The sequence below is a fragment of the Cibotium barometz genome, chromosome 17 (genome assembly GCF_041138505.1).
Source record: "Cibotium barometz isolate CiBa-2024 chromosome 17, ASM4113850v1, whole genome shotgun sequence".
Classification (NCBI taxonomy): Eukaryota; Viridiplantae; Streptophyta; class Polypodiopsida; order Cyatheales; family Cibotiaceae; genus Cibotium; species Cibotium barometz.
Genome location: NC_141062.1, coordinates 20,339,925 through 20,361,842, shown reverse-complemented (window position 1 = coordinate 20,361,842; position 21,918 = coordinate 20,339,925). Strand labels below are relative to the sequence as shown.

The 21,918-nt window shown below is 42.4% G+C and overlaps 1 protein-coding gene across 1 annotated transcript; it reads right to left on the bottom strand.

Annotated features, from left to right (window-relative positions):
* Positions 1 to 5,981: 5,981 nt before the first annotated feature.
* Positions 5,982 to 7,091, bottom strand: LOC147629756 (microbial Terpene synthase-like protein 13). Its single transcript, XM_086810970.1, has one exon. The coding sequence runs from the start codon at positions 7,089 to 7,091 to the stop codon at positions 5,982 to 5,984; it is 1,110 nt and encodes a 369-aa protein (XP_086667096.1).
* Between the last annotated feature and the right edge of the window lie 14,827 nt (positions 7,092 to 21,918).

Genomic DNA, 21,918 nt, shown 5'->3' with positions numbered 1-21,918 from the left:
AGATTTTTTTTTTTTGGTCTCTTGTAAAAGAAATAGGGAAAAAGAAACCTAAGAGGGGGATTTTTTTTTGGGAGATGAAGACCCGATACGTGGCACTTCATGAACACTGGAGTGAGTTGAGGCAGGCGTTCCGCTCGAACCACCACCCATGGCTGGCCATATCTTCCAAAGCGCACTAATTGAGGAGTCTGAAGTCTACATAGATCGTGATCTTGTTGGTCTTCTTTTTTGGAATCACAACTATAGGTGACAACCATTCGGAGTGCTCAATGGGAACGATGATACCTACCTCTTCCATCTTGTCTAGCTCTTTCTTCACCACTTCTAAATAGTTGGGATCCATGCGGTAGATGCCCTTGCTAACTGGCGGACTACCTTCTTTTAGTGAAATGATGTGAGTGCAAATGGTTGGGATCTATCTCTGGCAGATCCTTGTAGGTCCATGCAAACACATCTTGGTGATTTGTGAAAAATTTGGTGATTCTCTAAAGAGTGGAAGGGTCCTCCCGAGACCCAAGCTGCCACTAAGATGGGACATGGTATCTCTAATATGCCTAGGTTCAGCTCTCTCACCTCCTTATTGTAAGTGGTGGGTGGAAGAAGAGCAATGCCGAGTGCTGCTTGATGAAGAGATAAGGGGTCATGGGCTAGGGTGCTGACTAGAGGGAAATCACCAATGTGTTCCTCTATCGAGCCCATTGTGGGTATCTCTTCTATTGGCAAGGCTTCTTGCCTAGTCTTGAGGCACTCTGCTCACCTCTCCTTGTGGGTAAGTCTGGGAGGGGTTACAGGCACCTTTGCTGACTCCTCTTGTGAGAGACCTTCTTTCAAGGTTGTCGGGAAAACTATAGTTCCCCTAGACCTATGACCTCTATCTATTTATGTGTTGAGACACTGAGGCAAAGAAGGAGGCTAGAGTGAGCAAAGATTCTGTCCAATCCCATGCTGCTGCTTCTTCTTCTAAGAGCTCTTCTTCTTGGGACACCTCTTGAATGGGGTCTAGATCCAACTCCACTATGTCCATCATATTGCACTGGAACCAATAGGAATTTAACCAATTCCATAGAGGTTCTGCCACCTCTCCTTCTAAGTCGAATGGATCCCAAGACTCCTCCACTAGTAATTCTTTCCATTCCTCCCGCTCTTCCTTGTCACCACACTGGGTCCTTCCTCCCAAATGAGAGTCATGTCATGTAGGGCAGTGCCCCTTGCACTCTCATCGGGGCCTTTTTCCAAGGGCAAGGTCATTGTCCCCCCCGGGTTAGGGATATGCAAGTTGTCTCGGCCCCAATCATGGATTACCTGGGCTGCCCACAACCAAGGCCTTCCGATGAGCAAGCTATAGGCCCCTCGAGTTGGTGGTAGGTCTAACACCACAAAAGTCGTTTCGCATACTAATCCCTCAAAACTGATCGAAACAAACTGATCGAAACTTGCTTGACTGGTCCCACGGGCATCACTTCTCTTTGTTCTATCACTCGGATGGCAAAGGGAGCTCGCTCAGTAATTCGGAGACCCAAGACTTTCCTAGTAGCTTCAGGCATGATATTAACACTAGAACCACCATCCACAATGGCCCCTCCCAGGGAGCTTGTCACCCTTGGGCTTCAGTGGATCGGCCACTCTTGGGATAGTGAGTTATATCCTTTCTTGCTGCCTCCTGGGTTATCGCCCACTACTACTAGATGTGGCTTCCCCCCTACTAATTTGAGTCCCTCCCAGGGAGCTTGTCACCCTTGGGCTTCAGTGGATCGGCCACTCCTGGGATAGTGAGTTATATCCTTTCTTGCTGCCTCCTAGGTTATCACCCACTACTACTAGATGTGGCTTCCCCCCTAGTTGCCATCGGTTCCATCCAATGCTAGACTAAGCCTATCAGTTGCTCTCTTATTTTCTGGCTCAAACCACATAATTAAGGAAGGGTGATTTCCACATTTGCTCCTGCCAACTTTTCCTCCCAACTTAAATTACTAAACTTGGGTTGGGTAGACTCCTCATCTACCTTTGAAGATGTGGTGGTTTGGGCAATGACTAAGGTAGGCACCGCTTCCTTCTCCATGGATGGTGTTTGAATGAATTCCTCCACTGCCTCCTTAAAGCTTGTTCCACAATGGATGGGTAGGTACTCCACCATCAGGGAGAGGAGTTGTTGACTTTGGCGGTCCTTGGGATCGGGTGACGGCCGCCACTATTGGAGTGCCAATGGGAGGTGGCACCACTACCACAATTGGAGTGCCAGCAATGGGAGGTGGCACCATAGCTTCCACCATGTTAACCAGTGGGGTTCTAGGACAATCCTGGGTGTAGTGGTCTTGGCTCTCTAGGTAATGGAGGCATGGGGCTGAGCCTTCAAGTACAATGCATTAAGCTTGCATGTGGTCTTGGCTCTCTAGGTAATGGAGGCATGGGGCTGAGCCCTCAAGTACAATGCATTAAGCTTGCATGTGGTTTCTCCCCCTACAATGGTAGCATATAAGAGGCCGGGTGGGGTTGTTGGAAGGACGGTGATTGGCAAACCTTTGGTTAGGCTGAGCCCCATACGTGTTGTTAATGGCCAGAGGTATTGGAGGAGCTACCACATAGACCACCAAGGGTGGTTTTGATAGACTTGGGGTGTTTATGGGACCAACACGGATGGGAGGTATGACTGATAGGTTGGGAGAGTGCCTGCTTGATATTAAATTTGCATAGGCATGGGGTTTTATGTTAGGGCTACTTCTTCGGGATGAGGGTTATTGCTGTATGTTACCGTGGCTACTTGAGCTCCCTGTTGAGATGATGTGGTGTCGGGCGGTGGAGGGGTTTGTACAAAAGTAACCATGGGGGAGGGAAGGGTGTGTGGGGCAGTTAAGTAGGAGGGACCAGTGGTGACAGGGTTAATATAAGCTTGTTATTGGGGGGTAGCTCCTCCAGTTGATTGAGGGTTCAAGAAGGGTGTTGGGTTTGGTTTGTGGTTAGGGGCTTGGGAAGAAGTTGAAGCACTTCTGGTTGGGGTCACCATGTAGTCTTTGGTGAAGGGATTAAGTGGGGTGGCACCCTGCTTAAGTAGTTGTTGCATAAGACGAAGTCCCTTGAGGTAGAAACACTCCTTGTCCTCATGGCCTACCTTGAGGTAGTAACACTCCTTGTCCTCATGGCCTACCTTTGAGAAAAATGAGAAATATTTCTTGGTGGGACAATTATTTCGAAGATTACCTTACGAGCTATATAGCGAGCACCAAGGACTCACCTTGGGATCTTTGACCTTGAGCTACTTGATCTCCTGAGTGGTCGGAGATGCCAGAGGTGATGGTGGGAAGCTCTTGGTGAAGTGTGGAGGACCTGGCTTCCCGTCCATAATAGAAAACTTATTGAATCTTTTTTTCCCTTCTCATTGAAGCTTAACCCTAACTCTAGATTCTACATAGAAACCCTAATAAAGAGCTTTGATGGAGAGCTCTTTATTAGGGTTTCTATGTAGAATCTAGGGTTAGAGCTAAGATTCAATTAGAAAGTAAAAAGAAGAAAAGAAAACTTAAACGAGAGGAAAGAGAAGGGAATTAAGCACAAGAAAGCTTTCATGGAAAGCTTGTTTCTGTAGGAGATGAAGAAAAAGAGAAGACACACATTGCTTGAGCTTGAGGAGGATAGGGTAGGAGAGGTAGAAGTGATAGATTAGACATAAACCTACAAAAAACTCAAAGTACCAAGTTTAGGACATTCAAAAGATAAAAACAACACAGCGACAAAAGAAGCGGTATTACTTTTTGTAGGCCATGCTACTGAACATCGTTTTTTTTTTGACAATAATGTAGTAGTGTTTTCTCGCGTGCTAGGAACACTGCTCACAGCGTTTTAGCAGCATTTTTTTGGTGCTGAGCAATGTTAATAACCGTGACATTTTCCTTTCAAAGATGCTGCAAAAATACTACTAAAAATGCTGATGTAAGGAAGAGGAGGAAATAGGAGTGCAAGTGGGATCAAGAGAAGGTTTCTTGCAATTGCATTGATAGGATTTTTTGTGGCCAAAGGGACATGCTCAATGGAGATTATCACCCCAATCCCAAGAGAAGAAAATAATAAATTGGGCATGGTTAAGGATTCTTGCATGAATAGCTGTGCATTTGTAGCTAGTTGTAATAAGCTACTGTTAGGACTGTTGCATGGTGAATAGCTGATAGAATTAGGTAGAGCAGGTGAGGGTATGCCTTGGGGGGGTTCACCTCTAGGAAATTTTGTGTATCACGTGCATTTAATGGGGTATTTAAAAAACCCCTTACACTTACATACTTTTATCAATAAAATGACTTTTTTTTCTTCATAAACTTTCAAAATTGGTTTAAAAAACCCCTCCTATAAATATAATTCTATAACTTTTTTGAATTAATATAGCCCTTCTGATGAACTTACGCACTACATTTACATATTTTTAGATGAACCCCCCAAGGGGTATGCATGGAGATAGAGCATCAGCGAGTTTTTTTTTGGATTGAGAGAGCAATGTAGAGAGGATTGTGGAAGCTTTTGTGTGTTGAAGAAGAGATTGCTGAGAGAGCTAGTGTTTGGTTGTGAAGTTTATTGTGAAGCTGGTTAGCTATCTGTGGGCTTGTTCTGTGTAGAAGGTGCTGGGAGATTGTTGAGAAGACTTAGATGTGTCCAAAGCAAGGGGATTGCAGGAGTGGTTGAGGGTTCTGTGTGGGAGATTGTATCCCAAAACCTCACAGTGCATCATTGTTGGAACTTGGACCAGATTAAGGATTGTTCGCAAGCATTTCCCAGTTGTATTTGCCAATTGAAGCCTGCAAGCTATGGCTACAGATTATATAGTTATTGTTGATCTTGTTGGAGGTTGAGAATGTATAGTTGGTTTCTTTGGTGGTCATTTGTGTGAGAGCTCTTTTGGTCTGTTGTTGTTTTTTTCATTTATGTGCTCAACTCCTAGTCTCAAGGTTTGTTGCGTGTTGCATAGTCTTCAGAAAATACACAAAGAACCAAGTTGTGCGGAGTTAAAGAGTTCTTCTATGGTTTTGGTTCAATTCTATGTTGTCTGGATGGAGATCTTTTGAAGGCAAGGCTATAAGTGAAGAATTGACTCTAGTTGAGTCTGTGTTGTGTTAGTTACCCTTTGTAATGGTAGGATCCACCACACCCCGAGTGGGTCACTCTATAAAACCTACATAATCACGTTTGAGCCAACATGTATTTCCACTACCCTTATTTGTTCATTTTTACATTTTTTATACACCTCTTACATGTATACATGCCGTGATATTTTATTTTTCGCCTTCCTATGTAGGTCTACGTATACATGTATGATTTACATTAAACTACTATTTTTTTAATCCCCTCCTACATGCCAATATGCAATGTAAGTCAACCTAATAAAAAAATACCATGTGCTATGTTACATGTACTTTGAATTACCCCCTAGGCACCACACCGCCCTTTAAAAATTTGAATAGCTAACCCTCTAGAAGTGAAAAAGAAAACTCAAAAGAAAGCCCATCCTAGCAAGGGGATTTTTCCCTACCCATGGATGCTCTTCAGAGCAACAGAACACTTCTCCTTAGTAGAAGCTCTCTCTACCCAACTAACCTCCTCCTGGCTAACTATAGAAGGAACAAATCCAAGCAACCTATCTTCATTAATCCATCTCTCATTACATACATCCTCTCACGACGACGGCCAATGGTAGAACCAAAGAAAGAAATTCAGCAGATACCTAGCCATTTAATCAAGGTTTGTGAGCAAAACAACAAAGATCCAAAAAAGAGGAAATAGCATCCTTATATATCTTAATTTTAAGTGAGGAGAAGAAAACTTTAGGGTCAACAACAAAAATGCATTTTGGATAAAATCCTTGCTTTATTAGCTTTAGCGAGTGCAGCTTTAGTTAAAACATGCCTTGCATTAGCCCACCCATTGCTAAAATTGATAAGGGGACGTCTCATTATTAATCAGAGCAGCTTACTGCAAAGCCAAATAGATCTGAGAAGAATCATTCAGTTGAATAAACAAATTCTTTTTCTTAAGATGGAGGAGAGGCCACCTGCTCTGCAGCACAGCGGAAGCACGACGCCTTGTGGGGAGCAGGTGTGCGAGTAGCGGGCTGTCTGGTAAGACCATTCCACGTTGCCTGCCATTAATAGTCCCAGCCCCCGCAGGTAGGCTTCCACTCCAGGCTTCTCTACGAGGCTTGACTTCTGGGCCTCGGCCATCAGCTGCGCACTCAGCTTGTCCACCTCCTCCACCATGCGCACAGCCTCCCACACCGCGTCCGCAAAAGTGAACCCTGGCGCGGCCTCGCGTGCCCGGAAGATCACAGATGGCAGGTTGAAGTAGTCCCCATGGCTCACCTCAGATTCAAAAGAGAACAGATCATTGTACAGCGCTACATGATCCACCACTGCGTCGTGCAGCTGCAGCAGCAGCTCGCTTTCTAGCGTCTCCTCGTCCAGCTCGATGTGGAGGCCGTATTCCAGCAGGATGAGGCATGACAGAACTAACGAAGCGGGCCGGCGTATCACTTTGACGTACTCGTCGACACCTGGAACGCGCCCAGTGCTCCGGAATCGAGCTTGGATCATGTTGGCATCAACGTAGCGTCTGGTGGCCTGCAGGAAGCGAGACTGCATTTTGAGAGGCATGTCTCTGGAGATGTCCTTCCAGATGTCATGCAGGGCAGCAAGCCCTTTTTGGATATTGCGGGTTTCCGAGACTGCTTCTACGGTGCTGTCCGCAGCAGCTGAGAGGTGAAGATCGAGGGTTTGGCCAGCAAAGCATGCGAGGATGAGGTTGCGGCGTGGTTGCCAGACATGATCAGTGGCACAGCCACGAATAGAGAGATTGTCATCATCGGTGTCAGTGAGGAAGAACCAGCTCACCAACTTGGTGATCGGAACTAACCGCTGCGCTGCGCATTGGGCATAGCTGACGCTGCAGAAGAAAGGAAGCAAGCAGTCACGAAGGAACTGGGCAGCTTCAGGGGAAGCGGGCGCCGCAGTGGCCAGGATCCAGGGGTCGCACTCCGCTTTGATGATCTCGTACTCGGGATGCAGCATGGGCTGGAAAGAGCAGGCAGGGACCCAGTCGTATGTTTCGCTAGGCTCCATAGAGAATGAATGCTATGAAGTGGAACTTGAAATGGTGATATTTTGAGAGGCTACAGAAGATGATGATGATGTGTAGAGAGGCGAGTAAATTATGTGTGTGAGAAGGCTACCGATGATGCCCTTCTTTTTAATAAGCGGTCGGGTCGATCACCATCAATAATTAGGTCGGCTCACGACTCCTTTTTCACATCATCGCAAAAACCACAACAAAGCCACCCAGTCAATCTTATCCAATACCCAATCGACCTTTAGAAATGTGTACCCCCAAAGGAGCTCCCAGATGCGTGACAATATGGCCTTGAGGAATCACTTCCCCTACCCAAGATGATAGGCAAAAACTATTATCTTCCTAAATAAGCAATAATTTTGACTTTTAAATATATAGACCTTCCACCATCGCAACTAAAATGTCATCATATATAGACCTTACTTTAAAAAAACCATGTTGATGAGGAGTGACATACTTTTGTAGAAGAGCTATAAGCCTGGAAGAACTAGCTTTAGCAACCACCTTATACAGTACATGCAACATAGTAATAGGTCTCCAATGTTTAGGAAGAAAGCAAGCAGGTTGTTTAGGATCAATGTGACAAGGCCCCTTGTAATGGTAGGATCAACCACACCCCAAGTGGGTCACTCTATAAAACCTAAATAATCACGTTTGAGTCAACATCTATTTCAACTACCTTATTTGTTAATTTTTACATTTTTTGAGATAATTTTTTATAAAACTCTTACATGTATACATGTTGTGATATTTTATTTTTAAAGCCTTCCTATGTAGGTCTTTGTATACATGTATTATTTTCATTAAACTACTATTTTGTTAATCCCCTCCTACGTCCATATGCAATGTAAGTCCACCTAATAGAAAAATACCCTTCCTTGCCCTAATGTGCTATGTTACATGTACTTTTAGTTACTCCTTAGGCACCACACCGCCCTTTACAAGTTTGAATATGTAACGCTATAGAAGTGAAAAAAAATGTCAAAAGAAAGCCCATCCTAGCAAGTGGACTTTTCCCTACCCATGCTCTTCAGATCAACAGAACACTTCTCCTTAGTAGAAGCTCTCTCTACCCAAGTAGCCTCCTCCTGGCTAACTATAAAAGGTATAAATCCAAGCAACCTATCTTGATCAATCCATCTCTCATTACATACATCCTCACGATGGCCAATGGTAGAACTAAAGAAAGAAATTCAGCAGATATCTAGCCATTTGATCAGGGTTTGTTAGCAAAACAACAAAGATCCAAAAAAGGGGGAAGTGACATCCTTAGATATCTTAATTTTAAGTGAGGATAATTTTTTTAAAAAAAGGGTCAACAACAAAAATGCATTTTGGATAAAATCCTTGCTTTATTAGCTTGAAGGGAAGCGGGCGCCACAAACGCCAAGATCCATGTGTCGCACGTTACTTTGATGATCTCATACTCGGGATCCAGCATGGGCTGGAAAGAGAAGGCAGGAGAATGAATGCTATGAAGTGAACCGTGTGAGCTAGTGATGATGATGTGTGTGAGAAGGCTATAGATGATGATGTGTGTGAGAAGGGTATAGATGATGATGTGTTTGATGATAATAAGTGACTGGCGGGCTGCTATTTTTAATAATTAGGTCGACTCCTTTTCCACATCATCATGCCTCTTCGCTCAAAAGTCTTATGTTTTTTAGAATTTTCAAAGAAAATTCATTGACTTCACGACTCCTTTTCCACATCATCATCATGTCTCTTCTCTCAAAATTCATTGACTCTACGTTTTTTTTTAATTTTCAAGAAAGCTAATAAGCCTCTAAACACACAGTACATTTTGCTATGCTAATTACAAGCGTGAGATTCTGGCTACCCTGTGCGAATTTTAATCAGGGATGAATTTTTTTTAACACTATGGTTTCCAAGGAATTGGGTGTGTTTTTGGACACTTGCTCAAGTCTCTCTCTCTTTTCTTAATTCTAAAGAGACGAATCCATCTACACGTAATTGAAACTCCTTCTCATCATTAACGTGAAAAGTTTCCCTTGTGATTTTCTTTTTTTTTTCCTTCTTTTTTTTTCTTGTAATAGTCTCTCTCTCTCTCTCTCTCTCTCTCTCTCTCTCTCTCTCTCTCTCTCTCATTCTCTCTTTAAGTCTCTCAAACTCTCCTATACTCTCTAACTGTCTCTTTTTCTCTCAAACTAGCCAACTCTCCTATACTCTCTAACTGTCTCTATTTCTCTCAAAGTAGCCAACTCTCTCTCTCTCTCTCTCTAACTTTCACACACTCTCTCTAGATTTCTCTCTTTAACACTCTTTACTTATTCCATCGATTTTGCAACCACTGGAGTGGATTAGTAACCCCCCTTAACCTCTTTCTTATTTAACTCCACTAGCAATGGAACCTCACTTCCCAACACGGATGCCAATGGAGAGTTGTGGTTTGCATAGGAAGTGAAACTCGCATAGTTCTTTTTGTATTGAGCACGAGGAACTAGCGATGAGTCCAGCTAGGTCATGAAAGCATCCCATACTAAAGGAGAGTAAGAAAGGTCCAGTGGTCCAAAGGGAGGTTGGACTCCAATATCCACCCAATTCCTAGCACTCAAGAGATCTATGAAAAGAGCAAGCTATGGAGAAGCTTACCCTTCTTTTAGCCTATTGTGCTAATTCTTATTAGTTCTCGGTCAAGGCATGCAAGCAAGTACTCTAACGTTATGAGAATATATTTTAAGGTCTCTTAGAGATATTATTCTACCCTCTTAGATAACGTGAAAATGCTTGGATTATCTTTACATCATGCCAAATCATGTTAATATCATGGGTGATGCCATTATAAATATTAATATTTTTTTGTATATTTATGTATGATTCGGTCCTCCAATGTTTGTTACATTTGGTTTGTATGGAACTGTGATTCTTGGGTTGCTTATGCCTAGCAAACATGTATGTGGTGATAGTTGGAATACTTATGGAATATTTATTTACCAATTTACTATTGGTTATTTTATAAGTGAAGAGAATTTAGAAGATTGAGGAGGATGCGCATAATATCGTTTGTTGACACACATTTTTATAAACAAGCTTTATATATAGATATGTTAGCTTCTATTATGGGCTACCACAAATCCAAGAGGGAACTCAATGCATTCCCCTAAGGGAAGAGAAATAGAACACAACTGTCATAGGAGGCACTTACCAATGCTTCGAACTTGTGTCTCTTGAGGCCTCCAAGCTCACTTGAGAAGCTCCAATCCTCCAAACTCCACCTCTACGCTGTCACCCTATAGAGTCGCTCGCACCATCACATAAGGCAATCACTCTCTCTCACTCTCCAACGTAAGCATGCAACATACAAGTATAGATGAGGCACAAGTGCTAGAATGCTCTCTCTCAATCTCTCTCTTAAGACACAAACAAGATCTCTCAATAGCACAAACGAAGATTGTATCCATTGATTATGAGAAAATGCCTTATATACAATGGCTCTTATTCACACTTGGGCACTCAAAACTTACTTAACTAAGGCCTTGGGTGGCCAATATCTCATAATGTATAACTTTTATAGTGCCTTTGCATGACACTGATTAATTTCCTTAGATGGAGAAGCATACCAAGGTTAATCCAAAATGGGGTTAATATCCCCCCTACCTGATGTAGGTTCTGTCCTTAGAACTTGTTACCGAGGTCGAAAGACCTGGTCGTCAAACTCGTGTGATAGTAGAAGTTACGACATGATTGAAGCTTTTTAGGGTTCTTCGAAATGCCGAGTGTGATCTCCAAAACCCGGTGTCGACCATGTCCTCGAATGTGACATGCATATAGGTAGGAAGACAACTTAGGCAATGATAATACAACATCATTCCTCTTTTAGAGGATCCTTGATTCATGCCAAATTGCAGCTGCTCGGCATCATACCCATCATACCATTCCTTGGGTTGATCAATCAAGACCACGAGAAATTTTAAGAATCGAACGCTGGCAACTATTGCCAGGTCTGAGATACGGCGTCATGCCTGTATCCAATTTAGCATTTTCTTCCTTTGTTCTCTTATGTCTGTAAATGTGGCTAGCATGAAGATGGGAAAGTTATAACAGACATGTGAATCCCGCTGCTTGGCCTCTTGAAACTCCAAAGGGGTCCATCTTCTCTTTAGTGGCATGTACTACAAGGGATCAACTCATTGAGTTGGTGACACACACATATATTCACTGTATTCTAGGATTGTGAGGAACTCCTTTCTCTAGTCTGGCTGTACGTCGAAATCTTCCAGCTTTCATCTGTGATAATTGTTGTATACCCCCCTCTTGTGTGGACAGGGTGACTTCCTCCACCTGCGGAAGGAATAACTGGTCATAAATGTCACCATCCTGATTTCCAATAGGTCAACCAATACATCTCATTATGCCTACCTCTAGTAAGAGACCAAGTGATTTCATCTTTGAGTACCTTCTCTACAACACTACAAATGATGAAGGTGAGTGGATCGGGCATCCATTTAGGGTGAAATATTGGGTTTATATGCAACCAAGTGCCACACGTCCACATCAAGTTCTTAACCATGTTGTTTTGGAACACCATTGGAAGGGAAGAATTCTTCATTTCAAGAAGGATAAGAATGGAGAAATCAAGGTAATAATACAACATGTCTACATGGCTATAGATATGTTTTGGAACACCATTGGAAGGGAAGGATTCTTCATTTCAAGAAGGATAAGAATGGAGAAATCAAGGTAATAATACAACATGTCTACATGGCTATAGATATGTATCTTCCTCATTCCATGGAGAGGAATAGACTCCCTTGTAACTGTAAGTATGTGGTTGTAATTTTATTTGGAAATGGCTTGTTTTATTTTACTAATTCGGGTATGTGGGTTGCAAACATTTTCCCATCAAGCTATATTGAAGAACAACCTTTGAGAAGCCTCATTGGTGTGTTTAGTGCTTTTCATAGTACAATAGGTGAGCTAATGTTTCCAGGTGAGAATCATAGAGCCCTCTTCAACAAAAATATATTCTTTTACACACACTCTTACTCTACAAAGTCCCTTCTTCGCCTACAGAATATGGTAGCCTTGAGGAGATCCATGTGGACTCTTTACATAGTTCAGAGTGGCCAGTTTCGGATAGGTGGAGTGTTAATGCTTTCAAAAACAAGATGTATTCTCAAATACACTCCTCCTTAAAATTCTCTAAGGCCTCTAAGTCTGTGGGGCTTGGATGGTTTGCCCCAATCCATCTATTTGTATTTATGTTCTCTAAGCTTTCTCCACAACCCACCCCAACAATGTTCATTTGCAAGAAATCGCAAATTGAACAAATTGACAATGTCTTGGGTATTGGCGGAATATTGTGGAGGGGTTACCCAAAGGTGACATCTACTCATGCAAAGTGGTGCCTTCAAGTGTGACCTTTTGATACTTGAAGACTCGTCAGAGCTTATCCATTCGATTCTTCTATGGACGATGGGTGAAGAAGAATGGGGAGTGGGTTCCCTTGCAATCAAGTGAGGGTGTGGATACACCCATAGATTTATCTGTGACTCTTCCATGATGGTTCAATTAAGGTGGTGAATGTAAGCAATGAATGGAGATTAGGAGATGTTCGGGAGCATTTGCTCATTCTAGGATTTCAAGATGTCCAAGAAGAAAGAATCAAGATTGGCTGGTGAGCTTTGATATTTGTAAATTTGCATTGCTTTGTGTTTTTTGAATATGTTGTTTTATTTATTACACTTGTGTTTCCTTTTTTAGATTGGAAGAAGTTTGGAGAAGAGCTTAAAGATTTGCAAAGACAGGAGTAACGATGGATGCAAATTTCAACTTCAGATTTAGTGTCGCAAGTCATCTAGGGTCTATTTATCTTTCTTTTTTTTTGTAATTAAGATGGTTTTGTATTAAATCTATTATGAAATGATGGTTCCTTGTTAATGACCACTTGTGTTATGTCTTGTCGATTGAATTTATATCTTTATATAAATTTGGGGTTATTTTTTGGTCACTTATGTTATAGTCTGAAATGCCCAATGTTTAATTTTACAGTCTATAAATATAGGACCTCTCTCATTTTCTAACACTTTTTTTGAAGTTCCTCTCTCTTTCAGCACTCATCACTCCATTTCTAGCATTCGTCACTCGCTTCTAGCATGGACCCAAACATGGCATATGAGAGGTTTCTCGAGTTCTTGGAGAGGACTGAGTGGCCTGATAGAGAGGAACTTTTCTTTATGTTCTCTCGCGAGATTGACTTTGGAATGACCATCCTCTTGGCAGAAGAGGACTACAGAGGTACTCTTGACTACATGGAGGAGTACATGAGGCCCTGGACTTTCATGCTACCACATAGGAGGATGATGATTGGGTGCCATGCAATTTCCTACGATATATCAACAAGAATGACACAAATGCCCTCATGAGGTTGCAAAAATTTCAAGATATTGTACTCCTTGATGGTCACTACAAGCAGATCACCAAGGAGGAGATGCTTGCACTTCAGAGAGGGAAGATTGGCCTTGATTTTATCTCTTGGGTTGCCACCTTCATATACCTTTGTGGTGAGCAAGACTCTGATTAAGAGGTAGAGGTGGAGGATGTCCCCATTGGAGGCATGGTACAAGGCAAGGAGGATCCTAAACTTGAGGTCCTCAACTAGCTTGTTGAGGCCGTTATGGCCAAAGATCTCCTCCTCCAAATTGAGGCACCTAAATCTGGTGAAGCATCCTTGTCAAAGGCATTGGTGCCATACTCTGGAGAGGCAAGTCCCTTAGCCACAATAGAGGGTGGAGAAGAGGTGGGGAAGGATCCTATAGAGGTGGGGACGGATCCTATAGAGGGCACCCTAGATGTACCAGATATAGTGGGCAAGGGAAAGGAGGTTACACATAAGATGCTAGAGCTTGAGCTTAGTAAGCTTAGCTCTGTGGTGATTGAAGGGGAGGAATTCCTCTTTTTACATGACCTAGAAAAGTTCTACAAGCTCAACCAAGCCAAGTGCCTCTCCTTGTTAGCTGTGATGAATGATGAATTTCCCATCGACAATAAGGGCTCGAAGGCTTTGCAACAAGGTCTTGTTCCAGTGCAGGGTGGTGTGCATGAGTCGGTGATGATCCTGAAATCAGCAATTGCAGCCTTGTGACTGAGGAGGAGTTTAGAAAAGCTCAGGAACAATTTCCATTGAATAGAGAGTCTAAGAATGCTACATTAGTGTCGTTGGAGGAACACAAGTCCTCCATTGACATTTGCAAGCCTGAGGTGGTTGCCTCTGATTTCAAACACACCGTAAGATAAATGATGTATGAATCTAATAAATATAATTGATAATATATACTACTAGAATTCCACTAATCGTCTTTCTTGTGTGCAGCATATAGTCTCTATAGATGCTTGGGCTCAACATAAAGATGGCACACGTGAGGGTTTTGGAAGAGATGCTGCATTGGCCCATTACATGGGTCGTATTGCACCTCAACACCTTGTTGTGGTGCACAATGCATTCACCCCCATGGCAAGCTTCTACATGTTAGCCGTTAAAGAAATTAGAAAGGTCCTATGCTTGTCAACGATTCCAAGAAACGTTGACAAGATAGTGCTCATCAACAAGACTGCAGTGTATGCTACCTTCCAAGGGGGTTATGCTTCAAAAGTGCTTACACACACTGTATTTTTAGAGAGTATTGGTCAGAAGGACCCAGATTATGTCATCAATGCCATATTGTTGGGGACCCTTCCACTTAGCAAGAAGAGGCACAAGACCATTATGAGTTAGCCTAGAAAATTATCATAGATACTGTGTTTGACACTACTACTTTATTAAAGACAATCAATGTAACTCCTTTTTATTAATACAAGTGGGTTTTTCTATACATAATGTCTACATAAAGTTTGAATAATGTAATTTTCCATGATATGAGAGAGCCATATGTAAGTTTCCATGATATGAGAGAGAGAGAGAGAGCCATTGTGGATAACACTGGATTGCAAACATGTCTAGTTTGTGGTATCAGTAGTGATTAATTTGGACCAACTTCCCATGATGTCCCCTGTCCTCTCTAACCACAATGGGTGTGTAATTCTGTCCTATATCCAGCCATGATATGAGAGAGAGAGAGAGAGAGAGCCATTGCGGATAACACTGGATTGCATGCATGTTTATTATGTGGTATCAATAGTGATTAATTTGGGCTAACTTCCCATAATGTCCCCCCCGTCCTCTCTGACCACAATGAGTGTGTAGTTCTATCTGATTTATAACACCCAGCTCTAATTCATAGCAAGGCCTATGTGTATGGAAATGTGAATGTTTGTGAATGCTTGTACATGACAATTGGAGGCCACCAAATACAAAAATAGCCCCGACTTGAATAGGGCGACTTTTGCCCAAATAGGATTGCTGTCTGGGCAAAAGTCACCCTGTTCAGGTTGGGGCTCCTTTTGCATTTTCTAGCCTTCAATTGTCATGTATAAGCATTCATATAGGCCTTGCTATAAACTAGGTGCTTAAAATTAAAGATATATAGAGCCCTACAAAGTAGTAGTAAGATCATAAAAGATACCCTTTTACATGATGAGAGAGTTCTTACACATGGAAGGAGAGTTTTTGATTAATGTGAACCATAGATAAAAACATTTTTCCCATGATGAGCTACTGATAAAATGGAAAATGTGGTGCCTTCACATTGGCCTTGATATCACTTAGTTATTTAGAGTTCAAAGTAAAATGGTAAAATGTTACACTGTCCCTGATGCTAACATTGGAAGCACATTTTGAGAACTATCTATATCATACATTGCAAGCATGTATCATTTGAAGGCCTAGAAAAGCAAAAACGCCCCAACCTGAACAAGGTGACTTTTGCCCAAACAGGCTTCTTGTCTGGGAAAAAGTCACCCTATTCAGGTTGGGGCTTTTTTTTGGCTTTTTTAGGCCTTCAAATGATACATGCTTGCAAATGTACGATATAGATAGTTTTAAAAATACTTTATATTCTTGCAATGTATGATACAAATAGGACTCACTTTGACAATTTAATTTTAAAAGATTTAAATCACCAAACTCTACATGGATTCATCAATAATATGAATCAGTAGCTTTACAATGGTATAGTGAACATCACCATTAAGTGGCCTTTATGATCCTCCATATATCATCCATGCTCAACACATGCCTATATCTCTACTTTGCCTTCATAGACACCTCTAATCACACATGCTCACTCCATGCCTAAATTTATGATATGAGTACATGGACACCATGTAAAATTGTAAAATGTAAAATCTATGATTAGATCTGTATGTATCCAAGGTGCTTTAAAGATACTTTGAAAAATTGAACCCCATTTTATGAATTGAATCCCATTTCATGGTGAAAAATTACACAGAGGAGGAGGTCCAGGCTCTAGGCCTTGCTATAACCCTTCCAAAAATGATCCCCTTAGACATAAATTAAAAATATTTATTCTTTTATATTCAGAAATTGATCCCAACAAATTCTAAGTGAGTTTCTACATTGACAAGGGTTGGATGAGGTTTTTTGACAGTAGCCTTGCTATCACCATGCAATTTACAACTAAATAATATTAAAATAAAAAATATTGATACATATGGTTGAGAGGAAGGTTTACAAAGGCAGAAAGACCCCCAACTTGAACAAGGTGACTTTTGCCCAGACAGGCTTCCTGTTTGGGCAAAAGTCACCCTGTTCAAGTTGGGGTTTTTTTTTACTTGTTCAGGTGCATTGGAAGCTGTAGACATGCCTAGGTAGAACCCAACATGCATTGGAAGCTCCTAGCGACATGCATTGGGAGCTATCAGCATGCATAGGTAGCACCCGACATGCATTGGAAGCTCCTAGTGTATGCTAGTAGCTCCCGACAAGCATTGGGAGTTACCAGCATGCATTGGGAGATATTGGCATGCCTATGTAGCACCCGACATGCATTGGAAGCTCTTCATACATGCTAGTATCACCCGACATGCATTGGGAGCTATTGGCATGCCTGGGTATAGCACCCAACACTGGAAGCTACCGGTATGCCTAGGTAGTACTCGGCATACATTGGAACCTCCTAGTGATACAGGTAGCACTTCACATACATTGGGAGCTACCGATATACATTGGAAGCTACTGGCATGCCTAGGTAGCTGCCGACATGCATTGGAATTTATCGGCATGCCTAGGCATTGGAGGCTACCAGCATGCATTCATAAGCTTTAGGCATTCATAAACCTTATGCATAAGCTACATACATGAGACTTCTGCCTGGGTAGCAACCAACACTGGAAGCTACCGGTATGCCTAGGTAGTACTCGGCATACATTGGAACCTCCTAGTGGTAGCACTTGACATACATTGGGAGCTACCGATATACATTGGAAGCTACTGGCATGCCTAGGTAGCTATCGACATGCGTTGGAATCTATTGGCATGCCTAGGCATTGTGGAGACGACTAGCATGCATTCATAAGCTTTAGGCATTCATAAACCTTATTCATAAGCTACATACATGAGACTTATGCATATGGCCAATGTATAGGCCTCATGCATGAGGCTTATGCATTTGTCTCATGCATGAGGCTTTTTCATATGGCTCATTAGTAAAAATCGGAACTCATTTTGGGGCCTTTTAGGGTTTAGGAAAAATAGCCCTCGACCAATCAATGGAGGGCCAATGTAACGTTGGAGGAAATAATAAATAAGAGGAAAAAAGAATAAAAGTCATATTCAGATAGAGAACGGTGAGTTTGCATTGAATGAAGATATCTTTTTCATTTATTATAATTGATATTGTCATCTTCGGTGTGCAGGATTTGCAATGCAAAATTTGGTGATTCGGACATCGCTGGCGTGTTCAGAGAGCGGACCAAAACCCCCAAAACGACACCGGAAGCGCTGAAAACAGGCATCTGGAGGCCCGAAAAAGGCTGAAAAGGGCCGACTAGGAAAACTCACTGGGAAAAGCAATTTGGTGTCAGTCTGCTGTCTGCCAGACTGACACCAAATCGCTTTTCCCAGTGAATTTTCCTGGCCGGCCCTTTTCGGCCTTTTCCGAGCCTCTGGGGATGCCCGTTTTCAGCGCTTCCAGTGTCATTTTGGGGGTTTTCGATTGTTCCGGACGCGCCGGCGATGTCCAAATCACCTGCTACCAGACTGACACCAAAACGCATTTTTCGGTGAATCTCTGTAGTTGCATGTACTTGCTTTAATATTTCTGATGATTTTGGGTGAAGAAAAATAAGAAAATCATGAATTTCTTACAGGGCCCCAAAATGAGTTCCCTCTTTTCCTAATGAATGCATAAGCTTTAGGCAAGCATAATCCTCATATAAATGTAAATGCAGAGGCATATGGCCACCTCTTGAGAGATGCATAGCTCTCTCAAGGCTATGCTTAGATGCTTATGGCGAATGCCTAAGTCTCATGCATAAGCTTTATACATGAGGATTTGTGCACAAGTCTCATGTATGTGGCTTATTCATAAGCCTTATGCATAAAGCTTATGTATTAGCCTCATGCATGAGACTTATGCATATAGCTCTCTAAAGGCTATGCTTAGAGACTTATGGATAATGCCTAAGTCTCATGCATAAGCTTTATGCATGTGGCTTTGTGCACAAGTCTCATGTATGCGGCTTATTCATAAGCCGTATGCATAAACACTACAAGAGGCGGGGTCATTATCCATGTTTTTTTCGACGGTTTAGAACTAAGCTTAAAATCCTGGAAGCATTAAAATATGCGTCAAAAAAAGCATCAAAATGGAAACGTCAAAATAAGTGCCGATACATGCATCGAAATAATAATGTTTTCCATGCTTTTTTCGACTGATATTTTGACTATCATTTTGACTGACATTTCGACTGACATTTCAACCGACATTTCGACCCTGCCGCACTTACCATATCTACAATGCGCCCCCAATTGAGGTTGGCGCCTTCTCACTCAAGCTTCTCCAAAAGAAAGTACGTGTTATGGTGGTGGCGACCAATGTCCTCCTCTTCTCCCGTTGCCAGCCGACCAACCACTTGATTCTAAAAGTACCAAAACAACAAGATAAGCATTGATACTTGCAAAGTAGACATAACATCAAATGAAACATACAAGATAAGCATTGATACTTACAAAGTAGACATGGAATGCATCCCAACCGCCGCTTCCAAGGTGAGAGCTTCCTATGCTCCCCATTCGGGCTCTTGTTGCTTGTAGCATTGGGGATTTCTTGCATGCTTTTGCTTCTCCTCATTCCAATCCCCGGTGCTCATTTTACCAAGGCTTCTCACCCCTTGCCTTCACTCTCCTAGTCACATCTCCCCGTCAATGTTTCATGGCGTCCACCTTGTGGTCCTTTATCCACCTTATGGGGGCGACATTACTATCGCCGACCAGCTTGTACTCATCCTTTCTTTGATTTATGACTCTATCTTTCTTATCTTTATCCAACTTTGGCCATCATAAAGTCATAAATTCATTTGCAAAGACAATGTGGCAAAGCTCGCGGATGCGGCTCTTCATCTCTTGTCTGACATTATCCAAAACCACATTGCCATCGACAATTATGTAATATTTTTTCCCCCATCGGCGGGTGAGGGCTGTGTGTCAAAATGTCGCGAGATGATCGCGAGCATGGAGTGCTTCTGGCGCTAGATGGAAAAGGACGCTCATGTGGGGGCGCATACCCATCCGTGCCCCCACTTGGACAACAACCGCCTCCACCTCCACTACTCCAGAGCCTTGTCCTCTGCGAGTGGATGAGCAACCTGAGGGAGGGGTTCTGGGCGGCTCTTTGTGGGGTTTGTACAAGTGAACTAGGGCTAGCGGTGGTGGTCCCGATGGTGCGGCTGACGTGCCCACCCCTCTCCCAAAATATTGTTGTGCCATCGCTCTTTGCTCGGGTGTGGCTTGTGCTAAAAAAACCATAAACTGGTCAGACATGGCATATGGAGAGTAAGCCGGTGTCTCATCTGGAGTATGAGATGTTTCTACACACACATAACAAAGAACACATGGACACTTTAATAAGAGCATACACATGAAATATCCCTCAACATTCATTCATTTATGTATGAGGCCTTATGCATAAAGCCTATGCTTAAAGCTATGCATGAGGCTAATGCATAAAGCTTATGCATAAAGATTATGCAAAAAGCATGCATGAGAATTATGCATAAAGCTTATGCATAAAGATTATGCATAAAGCTTATGCGCAAACCTACAAAGCTATACATAAGGCCTTATGCATAAAGCTATGCAGCATGAGGCCTTATGCATAAAGCACTATGCATAAGGCCTTAAGCATAAAACTATGCATGAGGCCTGATGCATAAATCTATGCATGAGGCTTATGCATAAAGCATGAATGAGCATTATGCATAATGCTTATGCGCAAACTTACAAAACAAATCCCCAGCACCCAAGGGTGCAATAATAATAGAGGAAATATAGAAAGGCACTTACCTCTTTTTGTGATGTTCAAAAAGAGGATTAGATGACCTACAAAACCAACAAAAGGGTGAGGAAAGGATTAGTAATGCATACTTACAAAAGCTTATGCAGACAATGTGGCAAAGCTCGCGGATGCGGCTCTTCATCTCTTGTCTGACATTATCCAAAACCACATTGCCATTGACAATTATGTAATATTTTTTCCCCCATCGGCGGGTGAGGGCTGTGTGTCGAAATGTCGCGAGATGATCGCGAGCATGGAGTGCTTCTGGCGCTAGATGGAAAAGGACGCTCATGTGGGGGCGCATACCCATCCGTGCCCCCACTTGGACAACAACCGCCTCCACCTCCACTACTCCAGAGCCTTGTCCTCTGCGAGTGGATGAGCAACCTGAGGGAGGGGTTCTGGGCGGCTCTTTGTGGGGTTTGTACAAGTGAACTAGGGCTAGCGGTGGTGGTCCCGATGGTGCGGCTGACGTGCCCACCCCTCTCCCAAAATATTGTTGTGCCATCGCTCTTTGCTCGGGTGTGGCTTGTGCTAAAAAAACCATAAACTGGTCAGACATGGCATATGGAGAGTAAGCCGGTGTCTCATCTGGAGTATGAGACATGTTTCTACACACACATAACAAAGAACACATGGACACTTTAATAAGAGCATACACATGAAATATCCCTCAACATTCATTCATTTATGTATGAGGCCTTATGCATAAAGCCTATGCTTAAAGCTATGCATGAGGCTAATGCATAAAGCTTATGCATAAAGATTATGCAAAAAGCATGCATGAGAATTATGCATAAAGCTTATGCATAAAGATTATGCATAAAGCTTATGCGCAAACCTACAAAGCTATACATAAGGCCTTATGCATAAAGCTATGCAGCATGAGGCCTTATGCATAAAGCACTATGCATAAGGCTTATGCATAAAGCACTATGCATAAGGCCTTAAGCATAAAACTATGCATGAGGCCTGATGCATAAATCTATGCATGAGGCTTATGCATAAAGCATGAATGAGCATTATGCATAATGCTTATGCGCAAACTTACAAAACAAATCCCCAGCACCCAAGGGTGCAATAATAATAGAGGAAATATAGAAAGGCACTTACCTCTTTTTGTGATGTTCAAAAAGAGGATTAGATGACCTACAAAACCAACAAAAGGGTGAGGAAAGGATTAGTAATGCATACTTACAAAAGCTTATGCAAGCTATGCTAAAGCTTATGCAAACTATGCCGCTATGCCAGCTTTATGCAAGGTATGCTAAAGCTTATGCATAAAGCATGCATGAGGCCTTATGTATAAAGCTTTAAGCATAAAGCTATGCATGAGGCCTTATGCATAAAGCATTATGCATGAGGCTTATGCATAAAGCACTATGCAAGCCATGCTATCCTAAACTAA